Here is a 15,161-nt window from a genome sequence, read left to right as displayed (position 1 = left end):
ACATCTTTCATCACTTTAAGAATGGGAATTATTTAAAAAAAAAAATATGTGTTTAAATATATCAATTCTTCTTACTAATATTTAGGATAATATATTTTAAGTGCTACATGAATATAAAAATTACGATAAATTTAATAAAAGCTATGTTACAGTTACAGATAAAAATACGTAAAGGATGAATAATTTTAAAATAAACTGAACAGAAGTAGCAGAAATTTGTGAGAGCTTTGTAAATAAATTAAATAATTATTAAAATAAAAACAGTAATGTATGAGAAAATAACGATATTTGTTTTTATTCCTGTTCCTAGTCATATGAAAATATTATTTAAAAAATTTACCACTAATTGGATAATAACTTACAATACATGTGATAAATTTAGATTTAATGATAAAATTATTTGTGAATTTCAAGAATTTGTAGGTAAAAGCTTCATATTTTATTTTAATGGTTCTTTTGATCATTGGAAGAAATAAAAAAATTTGTATTATTTTTATAAATTCTAAAAACGCATTATGAATAAAAACAGTTATTCTATCAATAAATAACCTTAGTACTGTGAATATATTAAATATATTGAAACTATATATGAAATGTATATGATGAAATGCTGTAATTATGTTTTTCGTAAAGCAAATCATTTGAACGTGTGTCAAAAATACTTCTAATGTGAACAAATATATACTCCCCATTCTGTCCTATCTAAATTAAATTATACAGTTAATTTATCCAGTGTACACTGGAAAAAGATAAATGAGTAATTAACTATTGACTATGATATTATAAAGAAAAATAAAAATTCATTTAAACGAACAGTTAAAAGATCAGATGATCTTTTCTGCAAAGTTATAATATTTGGATTTTTAGTTGCAGAAGTGGTTTTCATTTTATTTTTATGTTTTATAGTAATTAAAATTTTCATTTAAAAATATAAATAGGTTGCATACATATATATAATCTATATAAATTTAAAGAATATTATTACGAAATAACAATTTTATGTTTCTTATACTTTTATTTATATACAAGATATCTCGTGTAAAAAATTAAAATAAGATTTTGGATCCAAATGGATACTTATGAAGATTTTATAATGGACAACCTTGAAACATTAATTGGGAATGTACGATAATTCATTTAACTTATTATATTGTGTTAATAAATTTGGTAAAATATTACATATGTAATAGAATGCTTTGGGGAGAATAATTAAAACACATATAAATCTTTCTCTGGAATTAATGGAATTAAGTAAAACAAAAAAACTAATAAACACAAGTTAGAGAAATTGTAATTATTAATTTGAATCTTATACACTTATTTATATTTATATATTATTATTTTTTTTTTTTGTTTAATACATATATTAAATAAATAAAATATTATTTTTTATAATGAGAAAATGCGCATTTATTTATATGAATCAATTCCTATTAAATATATCATTAAACACTAAAATACGATATTATATATATATATATATATTTTTATAAGTCCTACTAATTTAAAGATTTCTAATTAGTATTATGTACCTATAAATATATATGGTTGAAATTGTAGAAATTATAATAAATCATTATATATTTTTGCTATTTGGAACTGTATAAAATCTTTTGTAAATTTAAAAATTATGTATTGCAATATGGGATTATATGAATTACATATTGATCTCATAGAACATAATAATGAAAGGTGCATGAAGATCCATCACATACGAGAAAATTAAAAAAACGATATATTAATTATATATTAATAAAATATAATAAATATATATTTCTTTCTGAATTGGTAAAAATAAATATGTATTAATTGATTAGCTAGGAAAATGATAGAAATTTCTAATTTTCATTATATATCATGAAAGATAAGCTTATATGTTTAGTACATTTTACACAACAATTTAATTGAAGTACATTAAAATCTTTTAATGCACACTCTTCATTTAGAAGGATAAAATAAAAGTGAATGGATATCTAATATTTATTATTTCTGAGTATGTTGAAGATCCAATATTAAATAAACTAAACACTAAAAAATTGAGAAAAAATATTTTTTTAAATATAGAAAGCTAAATGCATTGAGAATTATATAATAACAACTGAAATAAATATTTATAAACTCCAAACGAGAAATAGCATTAATATTTAATTGACATATTTATGGAAAATAATTTGTAATTTAAAATTATTTTTTTTTGTATTTTTATTTATTATATAATGCATCTCTTCTATATATACATAATAAATAAAAGGAATTTATTTTATATAAGTTGAATAAATGATAATATTTTTGCAAAAAAAAAAAAAAAATAGTAGTAATAAACAAAGTAGTATTTCTTAATTAAGCGTGGAAAACGATCAAATTTATGTTTGATTTGCTTTGAACATATATGAAAAATAATACTATATATTAAAGTAATACTCTTTTTTTTTAGAATAGTACCTTAACATTTTTATGATATTCAGTATATTCCTTCTGAATTATTTATAGCTTTAATAATGATGATAATATGTTGAAATTATTTTTAAAAATAATACGTTCAGCTATTCATGGTATGACGCTCAATTTTGAATTTATTGCAATATTAATTGATTTATGTCTATATATTTATTAATGTCTAGTTTAATTTATTGTTTAATCATGGTATATATACATTATGTCAAATATATGTTTTAGACAATAAAGTAAAAGCTGAATTGAAATAACATAATTATATTATAAAACGTTATATATTTATTGTTTTATTATTATCTTACTAATATTATTCGTTAATATATTTTTTGTTCTGCTTACGATTTAAGTTAAAACGCAATTAACTGTTACTTATAAGATCTCGAAATAGGAAAATTACATTTTCAATATTACATATTTATTAATCTACCTGGATTGTTGTTTATATAAGCAGTATGTTGATATTTCATACAATGTTGGTCATATTTTAACTTTAATAATTTTTCTAATATGGTAAGAAGAGACATAATTTCTTCAAACTAATTCATTTTGAAAAATGAGCACGTAAATAATTACAATAAAAAAAAACGATCTGGAAAATATATGCAAAGGTACCTATTAATATTATTCTACAGTAATACTGAATATTTTTATGGAATATATAGAAAAGAAGAAATTTAAACATAAAAGAATAGCACAATAAATAAAATATAAAATTAATTCTCATATAGAATAATATAAAATGCAAAATTAAACAATAATTGTGTTTATATAAATATATATAGTTAGAAAATGAACACACTATAATGTATATGTTTATGCTATAAAAGAAGTAATTCTATTCTTTATAAATTTTTTTCCGAAAAAAAAGTAAATCATTTGAAAAAATAAGAATTTTCAAATGAATAATATTTCTATTATGCATAAATTGTTACGAAATTAATTTTTATGTTTAACTAAAAAACTTTAGCATTTATTATACTGCTTTTATTAGGTAAATTATCCTAATTAACATGTAAAAAATAAGTATACGCACTAAAGAAATAAATTAACATAAAGAACATAATTATAGAACCTAATATAATTATATCGTTAAAAATTTACAAATATATTGAAATAAGTGTGAAAGAAAAAAATATTTATAAAGCAAAAAACTCAACAAAACTGTTAGTTAAAATGAATCTTTAAGAAAATAAATAAAAGAAAGATATATAAGAGATTTTCCTAAATATGTAAATAAAAAAAATAAAATAAAAAATATATATTATCTTATAAAAGTTATGAAATAATAGTTATATAAATTGACATAAAAAATATACATCAACTATTTAAAATAGTTGGATATAGGAACAAGATTCAGCTTATTCTTTTTGATAAAAATTGAAAAGAATATAATTAATGATTACATATATAATAGAGGCTTTATATCCTTCTAAATATATAAAATTTCATGGAAATTATAATAACTGCATATAATTTAAATATTTACGTTAATCATTCTTTAGAATAAACCTAAAGATATATAGTATATATGCTAATGCTAATTTGACTTCTAATTCTCAAACTTATTTAAATAATCATTTTTTTTGGATACAAAAAAGTATAAAGGAAATAACGAAAGGGAAATCATTAAAAGAGGAAGAAATATTACTGGATACAATAATTGTGGGGTTAGTTTAGCTGCGACATATTTTTTTGCTAAAATGTATTAAGAGACTTGCAAATGTTTTTAATTATTCCGTTAAGTATACCGTCTAAATTACGGTTCATTTTAATTACAATGTCTTTTATTTTTCATATTTAATTTTCAAAATTTGTACTTATTTCCTCTGAGATATTACATTTTAATGATGATTAATTTTTTTCTCTTGACATTTTTTTTTTTTTTTTATATGGTTTTCCTAATTTCTCATTTTCTGTTCTATAAAAATTACCATCCTTGAATGAATTACATGTATTTTTAAATGTATTCGATACTTATTAATGAAGATGTTTCTGAATGCTACGGTTATGAGTGCGTTTTTGCATACAATTATTTTCATACTCTTTTATCTGATGTATTATTTAAGTTAATTTTCTTGATATATAATCTTTCTAAGGTATTTTTCTAAAAATTATAGTAGATATTTAAAAACATATAAATGTCTACACATATATAAAATATATATTTTTTTTTAAATAAATGATTATTATTACAATATTTGTATTAAATTTCTTTTATATGTTCATTATACAACCTCATAGGAATACTGGCATATCTACACTTAAAACGTAAATGAAAAAACTCTAATGAAGTAGTAAAATTTACTTTCTCTTGCCATAGTATTGAATTTATTTCGAGATATTAAATATTTTGTAATAATATAAATTTTAGAATTATAGTTTTTTGGTATTATTCAATGTAATATATGAAATAATTTTTTTTTATTGTATCCTATTACTTCAAAATTTATAACTACTTAGATCTCCCATGTTTAAGATAATTTTAATATGCATTAAGAGGTAAAAATAGAAAAAAGGCATTAAATAAAAATATCTCTGAAAATTTTATATATAATTATAATTATATAAAATAATATAAATATAATGGCATTTTAAAAAGCATTTAATTATTGTATTATAATTAGAAGAAAAACGACTGTAAATAATTTACTTTAAACAAATTTATTCATTAAGTACACTTGATAATAAAGAGTCAAAATTTATTTATTAGAAATAATAAAATGTAATAAAATTAAGTGACATAATGGGTATGGGTTAGTCTTTAGAAAAATATTATTTATCATTTCTCTTTAACGATTAAAATAATAAAAAATAAATTGGAATCTTCTAAACTCTGTTATAAATTTTTTTTTTTAATTAATTTGTAAAAAACATAATAATTTGAACAACAATATATACTAATGATAATAATTAATTAAATACATTTAATTAATACATTCGAATCACATAAGGTATTAACTTATGTATGTATTATAAGTAAAAATATATAATGGCGTGTTAATAATAAAATATATTTTTATTCTGGTTACTTTTAATGTTTTGTTATATAAGATAAACTAAAGTTCTATTTTTTTTAATTAAATAAAACATAATTTTACTCATGGTTCCCAGGTATTGTGCTGCTTTAATATTAATTAAAAAATTTTAATAATGAAATATATAAAATAATATTTAAAGTAATATTTTGAAGAATTTTATTTATTGAATTATTGTGATAAAAATAAGAACATATAATAAAAAAAAAAGTAATAAAAAGTAATAAATATATAAATGTTAAAAATATCATAGAATATTTTGTATATAATTAATTTAAACTTTAATGATTCTTTAGGATTAATTATTAGCTATTTTAAATTATTTAGCAATAAAATTAAGATTATTATTAAATAAAAAAAGTATTAACTTTACGTGTAATAAGGTATTGGTCGTTAAAATTATACTTTTTCTTTTACACCTTATTAATAATATGTTACTAATTTTTTTTCGTATTTCATTCATATACTAATATTTAATTAAATTTATTAAGAAAATATAAGCATATTTCTAGTTTATTGAATGTTTCTTCCGTATAATATATCTATAAAGAAAATGTTTATGTATGTTCTTTACATTTATTGTTTATAATAAATATTAAATTACTATTTTTATTTTCCTTCTTTTATGAATATATACATATGCGAATGAGAAAAAAATTTTTATTTTTTAAAAACAATAAAATTGTACAATATGGGGAAATATTTTTTGTAAAGTTCTATAAGGACAAATTGTTAACGAATTTAAGTATATTTATATTCTTTAATATAGCTCTGTCTAATATTTACTATATGATTTTACATGTCAATAATATGAAAAAAATAGAATTTTATTGTAATGTGATTTATGAGTTCTTAATCTAGGTATCATATTATAAATAGCTAATGATGGTAAAATTTAGCTTATGAATGTTACAGTAATCCTAAATTTTATATATATAAAAAATTAACATGTTGAATTATGTGGAAAATAAATTATTTAATTTAATGAACAATTATATCTATAATACATTAAGAACACCATAACTAAAAAATTAGTAAATATTAGAACAAACATGAATGGGATAAAAAATTATATATACTGAGATCCTTTAAAATAATATAAATATATATATACAAATTATTAATTATTTCAAGTTTTAATTTTATTACACATGGGATGTTGAGATGAATGTATACGTAAATATTTCATTTTTAAAAAAATTTAATCAACATAAAAATAAGTTATTAAAAAATTTCTACAATTAGAAATATGCAATGCCCTAATGTTTGTTACATTTTAGACTATATCCATATGTTCATTTATAATCAATTATATTCATCATCATATATAACTAATATAAGTAATCGTCATAATATATAAGAGGGCTAATTTTATCAGAAATATATTTTACACATAATGAAATTAATGATCATGATGAATTCAAGTATTTTGTAAAATATACACTGTGAAAATAACAATCGTGCAATTTACTACGTAGAAAAAACAATTATAACGCACAATTTGAAGGAGCAATAATATTGTGCTATATTTTTCTATTGTTAATGAGATATATAAATTTGTACAAAAAATTTTTTATTAAGAATTTCATAGAAGTTACATCTATGTTTTCTCTAAATTTTTATGTAGTAAAAATATTTAATTATAAAAAGTAATTTAATATTATTTATTCTTTCCTATACAGTTATATTCCATATAATAATTTATAGGAAAAGAAAAAAATTTAGTTACATAATATGAAATTTTTAAAAATTTTTGTCGGAAAAAAAATAAGAAATTTTAATATAACTGTATTTTACTACTTGATTCTTAAACATTTTATCAACCTTAATAGAAAATATATGAGTAAATATTATTTTTTCGTGTTATCATACTTTTCGAATAAAAAAAATATAATACATATATTTATAAATGTTTAATTATATATACTAAAACTATTTCCATTTTTATAATTGTTCCTTACAAATAATTTAAGAACAATAACTATATTTCCCAATACTTAGAAGTATTTTAATCATTCATTTTATGTGTTACATATAAATAATGTAAACAATATATCTTATGTATGCAGCATATAGATATGAATGGAAGATATATATACATATATTTTTACAAAAAAAATTTATATAAAATAAGGAATATAATATAATGTTATTAAGTGTATTATATCTTTAAAAAATAAAATAATTTATTATATATATATATATTATGCTTTACATCTTATTAATAATAGTATAATTATAATTATAATTATAATTAATTTTTAATTGCATATTATTCATTTAAAAATATATTCTTTAAAATTTCCTTTGGATTATACATGTTAAATATTCCCTTCAACATAATGTGACTTTGCAGTTTAATATGAAGAAAAAATAAATTATAGAGGAACGTAATATTTTTTTTTCTATTATACGTTATATATGCTATTATTATTAATCTTTCTAAAATTTTAATCCTATTAAGGTAAAGCATGATGATATATAGTTATTAAATTTCATTGATAAATTACATAAAGGAAGTTTAAACAAATTGATTATATAGGAAAAACAAAAAAAAAGTTAATAAATAATACATATATAATAGAAGTGTTCTTATTTATGGTACCAATGTTTCTTTTATATTACTATTGTGGAAACCTAGTTTTCAATATTATATATTAATCTAATCTATCTATATATATACATATAGTAAATTAATATACATTTTAAAATTATAAGTTATAAAATTAACATACCTTATAATTTTACTGAAGATATTGATTAATATGGATACAAACAAAAAATACTGCTTAGAAATTTTGAAAATTGGTATCATATTAATTAATACAAAAAAATTGATTTTTTTTTATATGGATTAAAATATTTCTATTATTATTAAATAAAGGATTAATAAAAATTTTTTGTAGATATTCCTACAGAAATAAAAAAATTCATATATGTTAAAAACATTTTTTAAAATTCTGAATTTCATTCATCATATATCAGGCAAGTTTTTTTCTTTTATATTAATCATTACATTCTTCTTCTTTATTCTCTTATGATATCAGAGTATTTAAGAAATATTTTTCATTGGTAACATGTTTTCTATTAAATATCATTAGATTATATTTTGGATGTATTGCTATGAACTTATAAAATGTGTTTTTCTGTTATTTAAGATGATTTGTCAACCTACTCATCATTAACTATGAAATTTATATATTTATCTTCTTCACTTATCCAATCAGCTATATCCTTTCTAAAGTTTTCTTCTATATGATCAGTATTTTCCTTATTTTCCGAAATGTACCCTTTATCATTAGTTATGCTTTTTATAATTTCTGATACTTTCGTTAAATTTGTTTCTCTCTTCCATTCTTTTAGGGAACTATCAAAATATGATTCACTACTTTCTATAAAGTGCTCTTTTTTACATTCTTCTAATACCATCATAAATACGAGTATACAAAGTTTTACTAGTACTTTTGTTTTTACGTATTTATAGAATTCTTGATAACATTTCTTGTTCTGCAGTTCTTCCATACTTATTAATGTTACATCATTTATAGCTTCTTCAATTTCAATCTTATATAACATATTCTGCAACTTCTCTTCCGATGATTTAAACCATTCCTTTTCCAAATAATGTTCTATAATAGTACCCTTTTTGAATATCCACTGTTTCCATATATCTTTTTCTCTTTCTAAAAATGAAAAGTTGTGGTTTTCATTAGAAGATTTCTTTTTTAATTCTTCCATTTTTTTTATGTAAGCTTTTTCTTTTTTCCATTCATTTTTCAAATTGCTAAACCAATCTTCTTTTTTCAATTTTTCTAAGAGGTTTCCATATCTTTCTACCCATTTATTCCACAGCAATTTTTGTAATTCAGCGTCATTCATTATTTTATTACTTTCCATTATCAGTTCTTCGTTTGTTAAATGAGGATAAATTTTATATTTTTCATTCGTAAACACTTCTATGCATATTTTTAAAAATTCTCCTTTATTGGATTCCCATTTTTCATTTCTGCATTCTTCAAGCACTTGCATATGTATTTCTATAATAGTTTTTGTTCTGTCCTTTTTTGTCTTTGATGTTTTTATGTTTTTGTTTATGTTATGTTCACGTAATATTACATTTTTTGTAATTTTTTCATCATTATATAAGGGATCTTCTATATGTGTATGCGTTAAACACTTACTTTTTCCATCAGAAAGTGAAGGTGTTACTATTTTCATTAACTTTAAGTGTCTTCTTTTTATCTTTTTCTTTTGTTTAAACATCATCCTTGAAGCGTACTGCAATAGAGTAAAGAGTGTTTTGTAAGTAATATTATTACAATAATCATATGTTAAATATATATTTAATACTTAAGGTTTATATTACTTTAATAAAAAGGAAAAATAGTATAACAATTGGAAAAATTATTAAAAAAAATGATACGTATGTAATAGATATATTTCCATGTAGTCCTGTAAATACATTTTAAATATGTATTTTGTTTAAAATAGTTATTTCATAAATAGGAAAACAAAGAGCATAAGTGACACATGTAACTATAGGGAATGCAAGGATAACCACCAAAATTGTAACAATAGTGGATTCGTTATGTTTTGACAAATCAGATTCATTAACTTTACTTAAAAATATGCCTTCAAGAAAAGGTTTAATTGTTCCTTGGGGAGTTTCCAATTGTTTAAGAACTTGCAATAATAAATTTTGTTTTAAGTACTTATCTTCAGGTTGAATTTTTGACATTTGTTCTTCAGAAGCGTCGGATTGTGGTACTAGATCTTCCTCAGATGTATCAGATGAGTGAGATTTATCTTCGTGAGCAGTTTTATATTCCTGTGTATGTGAATCTATTGTTGAATTTCGTTCTTCTACATTTTCTGTATTTATTTCATGTCCTTGATACGAATCTTGAATGTATACTGTTTTATCCAAGTCTTCACTTACGAGTTCATGAAAAGTTTTGTCCTTGAATACATCGCATATTTCGTCTCTCGGAATATCGATTTTTTGTGGTATTGCTTGGGATATATTAAAGATTCCGTTTCGAAAAAAAACTTCTCTTGTATTTATAATCCACGCATTATATTCTTTAAAGTTATTTATACATTTAGGATCATTGTTACATTTATATGAATTTTCATTTTCTGTTTTATAGGGTATTAGAAATTTTAGCCGATCAATTTTTTCTTTACAGAAATCTTGTGCCTTATATGATAATTTTAAAAGTTCTCTTTCTTGCTCCTTTAATATAAAAGGACATATTCCATGTATAGAAGGATTGTTAAAATATGTACTTAAATATTCTCTAAGTAGTGCTTCCCACCTTTTCTCTGACAAAATATTTGGACGTTCATTCTTTTGTTTAATTAGAAAATTCACTAGATGTAAGCATTCATTACTAAAATCTTCTTTCTTAATACCCCTTCTACTTAAGGAATTAGTTTTACTTATGATATAATTTATTTTAGCTACTATATTATGTGACTTAACCCAACTGCTCAATAATTCACGTTCTCCCCTTAAGAACTAGATTCAGAAAAAATAATTATGAAATATTTAGGCATTAATTTATATGTTAGTTGTATTATCGCTTTTTTTTATTATAAATAAATATATTAATAACAAATTAAGTTATATAAAAAAATAATTAATATTACTATAGATTGTGAACTTCCCATAATATCCCTACATTATTTCTATAGATAGTTGAATATAAACATCTGAATGAAAAATTAAAATTTTTATGTTTTTAATCATCAATAGTATAATTTATAACTAATGTCTATTAATTAACAGAAATTATAAAATTATAAACCACATAGGATTTTTAATGAGGAATATAAACTAATTGAATATATAAATATTTATTTTTTATGATTGTTATCTTTTTTTTATATTACATAAGTATATTATAACTGGATATATATCATAATCATTTTTATATTAAAAAACACTTAAGGATATACTTGTATGTAATATTAATGTGACCTTTATACAAAAAAATCCAAATAGCTATCAATACAAAATTATATATAAGTAACATTAATAGGAAATATATACATTATCATGTAAATATATCATTACATATGTATTGTGTATGTGTGTTTTTTTTTTTCTTTTCCTAACACAAGGACATATGTATATATAAAGATTATTACTTGTAATAATGAGAATAATTCCTTTATTCTTTTGATTATCCGAAATAATATAAACTATAAATCAAATAATTATCAGTAGTGATCGAATTTTTTTTTCTACTTTGTAATTTTCTTTATTTATTTATAATATAAACAGTTATACTATTATAATTATACTGTTAATACTTTTTTATATTTAATACACCGTATGAAGAAATGAACTCTAACATTATATAAATTATTATATATTGTATCTTGGGTTCTTGAAAGTACATACTATTAAATAACCTTATGACACTTAACATTGAATATATATATAAATTGGCTAAATATTAAATATTTATGGTATATATCTGTTAGTATTTTTAAAATAGTATAAATTATTATATGCATATATACTTCTGTATACGGATATTGCCACAATGAATTGGAATGTTTTCAGTTATTCTAAATTTTAATTAACAAAATATATATTTATATATATTAATTAATGAAAATAAGTTTTTTAACTTGTCACAAAATAAGAAAAATTATTTGGATATACTTATATTAAAATTAATTATACTTCTATATGTTTGAAAATGAAATGTAAATGGTAACTTTGTAATAAAATAAAATTATCATTTCATATAGATGGAATCATATACTACATTAAATAGTATAAAAATTAGTGAAATTTTATGGTTATATATCTGTAATTATTAGTATATATATTAGAATAAATAAATTAATAATATATTATATATTTTTTGGTTTTTACTGTACTTCATAACTATGAAAAAATCTATTTAAAGCCACTATTATATATTTACTCTGCATGCAAAATAAGAAAGTTACGTATTAATTTATATTACTTTTAAAAAATGAATACGTAAATAATAATAAAGAACAATTCTAATATATTTACAACAACATAGAGTATTCCGTGATACTGTAAATATTTTTAATCTTTTTCCAATTTCATTTATTTAATTGAAACAAGTGCTTAAGTGATATATTATTTAAAAAAAAAAAAATATATATATATATTAATTGATAATTTTTTAAAATATTTTAATTATGTTCTTCGCAGTATAATAATTTTTTAAGGGAACAAATATATAACGTTATATTTCATATAATTTCAACAATTTTTGAGGATATTGTACTTATATAATTATCACTGTTCCTTTTACAATGCACAAGGAACAGAAAGAATAAGAAATAACTAATTATAACTGTAAAAATGTTTTTAATATAGTATTATTTATTTATATGCTTATGTTTTTTCATTATGTTATGCCTTTAATATACGCTCTTGAACTACGTTTGTGCAAAAAAATAAATATAATATAATATAATATAAACCTTGTAAAAAAGGTCAGAAAAATTACAAAATTGTTTATCTTTTTAAATTACATTGTTGATCTTTTTTATTTGTTACATATATATTAAAATTTATATTTTTTTTTCTTATTTGTAAATTTATTTCATTTGAAATATTTCTGAATTACTTCAATTGCATGTAATATTTTTTACTAATTTTACTGTTAATACTTTATTTTGTATATATTAATATTTGTTCTAATTATATATATTTAAATGAAAAGAAAAAAACGAAATACGTCCATACATATGAAGAATTTTCGTTTATAAATAATGATACAAAATAAAATTAAATAAAAATTATAATTTTCAAGAATTATGATAAGGAACATAATTAAATAAAGATTATAATTTTCATGAATTTAATACAAAATTAAAAAAGTACCATTAGGATCTAATTAAAAATTACATATCTTTAATAACTATTAGTAGTACATTATAAATTCAATTATATATATATTTTATTTATAGTAAAACCTTGCAGGAGAATAAGTACTAATGAAATCACTTGTAATTAATACAAAGAAAAATTTTTGAACGAAATGCCTTTCTTTCTTTTATTATTACCATCATTATTATGAAATAATAATTAATATTTTTTAACGATAATTAACTGTTTTTATAAAATATAACTTTTATAAAATTGGAATTATTTACATGATAGCATACTTAAAGTTTGTAATTATTATCCTAATATGTAGAGGAGAGTATTAAATATATATATTCTGAAAGTTTTATGTTGTATATAAAGCTCATATATTCCAAATATTTAAGACATCGTATATATATTCTTTTATTTTATTTCATAATGAAAAGTACGAATAACAAAATTATTTGATTAGTGTATTATATTAATTGAGTATATTTTGCGTTTTGTATGATTATGAATGAAATAAAATTTTTATTTTAAAGAAATGTTTTTTTTAAAATAAAAATTAGGTTAATACTATGAAATTAAATTTTTAAAGTTATTTTTCTTTACGAACAACGTAAAATATATTATAGCTATATGAATTGTATTAAGTATTTATAAAACTATAATAAAAAAAACTTTTTAAAATAAATACAGTATCTTACATCATTAAAAGTATATTACATTTTTCTTAATAATTTTCTCAGTAGATATACTACTAAATTAAAGATACATATTATGGAAGAAAAAATTATGTCACTATTATTTATGAAAATTTATACTTTTATCCTTTTAAGATGGACATGTCTTTTTTGCAATGATATAGTATAATAAATTTTTTTAAGGATATTTGTATTATACGTATTCTTCTTGTTTTATTTTTTTTAATACAGTTTTTTGTCATTGCATAATATATTATTTTTAATATCAAAAATTTATTTAGTTTTTTCAGAGTACGTTTAACAAACACATTGATGAAAAACACAACTTTGACGGTAAATTAAATACAAGAATTTGTAGATTACTAGCAAAAAGTAAAATAAATAATAATTCGAGTATTATATGGTTAAAAACAATGGAAAACAATTGTGAAAACGAACAAAAAGATATATGTACTGATGCAAAAATGGCCAAAGGAAAAAACAAAAATTCTAGTATAAGTTCATTAAAAAAGGGACAATACTATAAACAAGTTATTGATTATAATAATGGATTTTTTGATGGAAAGCATTTCCAATTTGAAAGAAAATGGGTCAAAAAAATAGATCATGATGATTATATTGAAAAAAATAGGATGATTGCTACCATAGCTTCAAAAAAACTAAAATTTAGAAAATACCGTTATATTGTTTATATATTTCTACCTACTTTATTGGTGGGAATAGGAATGCCTATATTACAAAAATATAAATGTTTACCACAACCAGGAGATGCATTTTATAATGCACTGCAGTTAGAAAAATGGTGGGACAAAGCACTGGGTGCCATAATGGGTCAAGCTCGACATCATTTTTTTTACATGGTATATGGTGTAATTTTGATTGCAATAGTTATATTAATTGTTACAGTGACTTTTAAGATCCTTAAAAATAAAGAAATATATAATAATATTAAATTGAGGGCCCAGTTAAATGAATAATATATTAAGAGCTAATTTGATTAGGGAAGTTTTTAATGAGAAGTAATATCTGTAATATTTTTAGATATATATTTTTTTATACGTTACCGTAATTGCTTAAATTTTACAAATGCACTCACATATA

General features: G+C 19.7%; 2 protein-coding genes across 2 annotated transcripts; one reads left to right on the top strand and one right to left on the bottom strand.

Annotated features, from left to right (window-relative positions):
* Positions 1–8,660: 8,660 nt before the first annotated feature.
* Positions 8,661–11,162, bottom strand: MKS88_001051 (STP1 protein; the record flags this gene model as incomplete). The annotated part of the gene is made up of 3 exons (XM_067219704.1): positions 8,661–9,767; positions 10,048–11,010; positions 11,142–11,162. The coding sequence occupies 3 exons, from the start codon at positions 11,160–11,162 to the stop codon at positions 8,661–8,663; spliced, it is 2,091 nt and encodes a 696-aa protein (XP_067074983.1).
* Positions 11,163–14,136: 2,974 nt separating this feature from the next.
* On the top strand, positions 14,137–15,037 carry MKS88_001050 (fam-m protein; the record flags this gene model as incomplete). The annotated part of the gene is made up of 2 exons (XM_067219703.1): positions 14,137–14,223; positions 14,351–15,037. The coding sequence occupies 2 exons, from the start codon at positions 14,137–14,139 to the stop codon at positions 15,035–15,037; spliced, it is 774 nt and encodes a 257-aa protein (XP_067074982.1).
* Positions 15,038–15,161: the final 124 nt, after the last annotated feature.

This window comes from Plasmodium brasilianum, chromosome 4 (genome assembly GCF_023973825.1).
Source record: "Plasmodium brasilianum strain Bolivian I chromosome 4, whole genome shotgun sequence".
In the NCBI taxonomy this organism is placed as follows: domain Eukaryota; phylum Apicomplexa; class Aconoidasida; order Haemosporida; family Plasmodiidae; genus Plasmodium; species Plasmodium brasilianum.
This window is presented reverse-complemented; position numbering and strand designations above follow the sequence as displayed.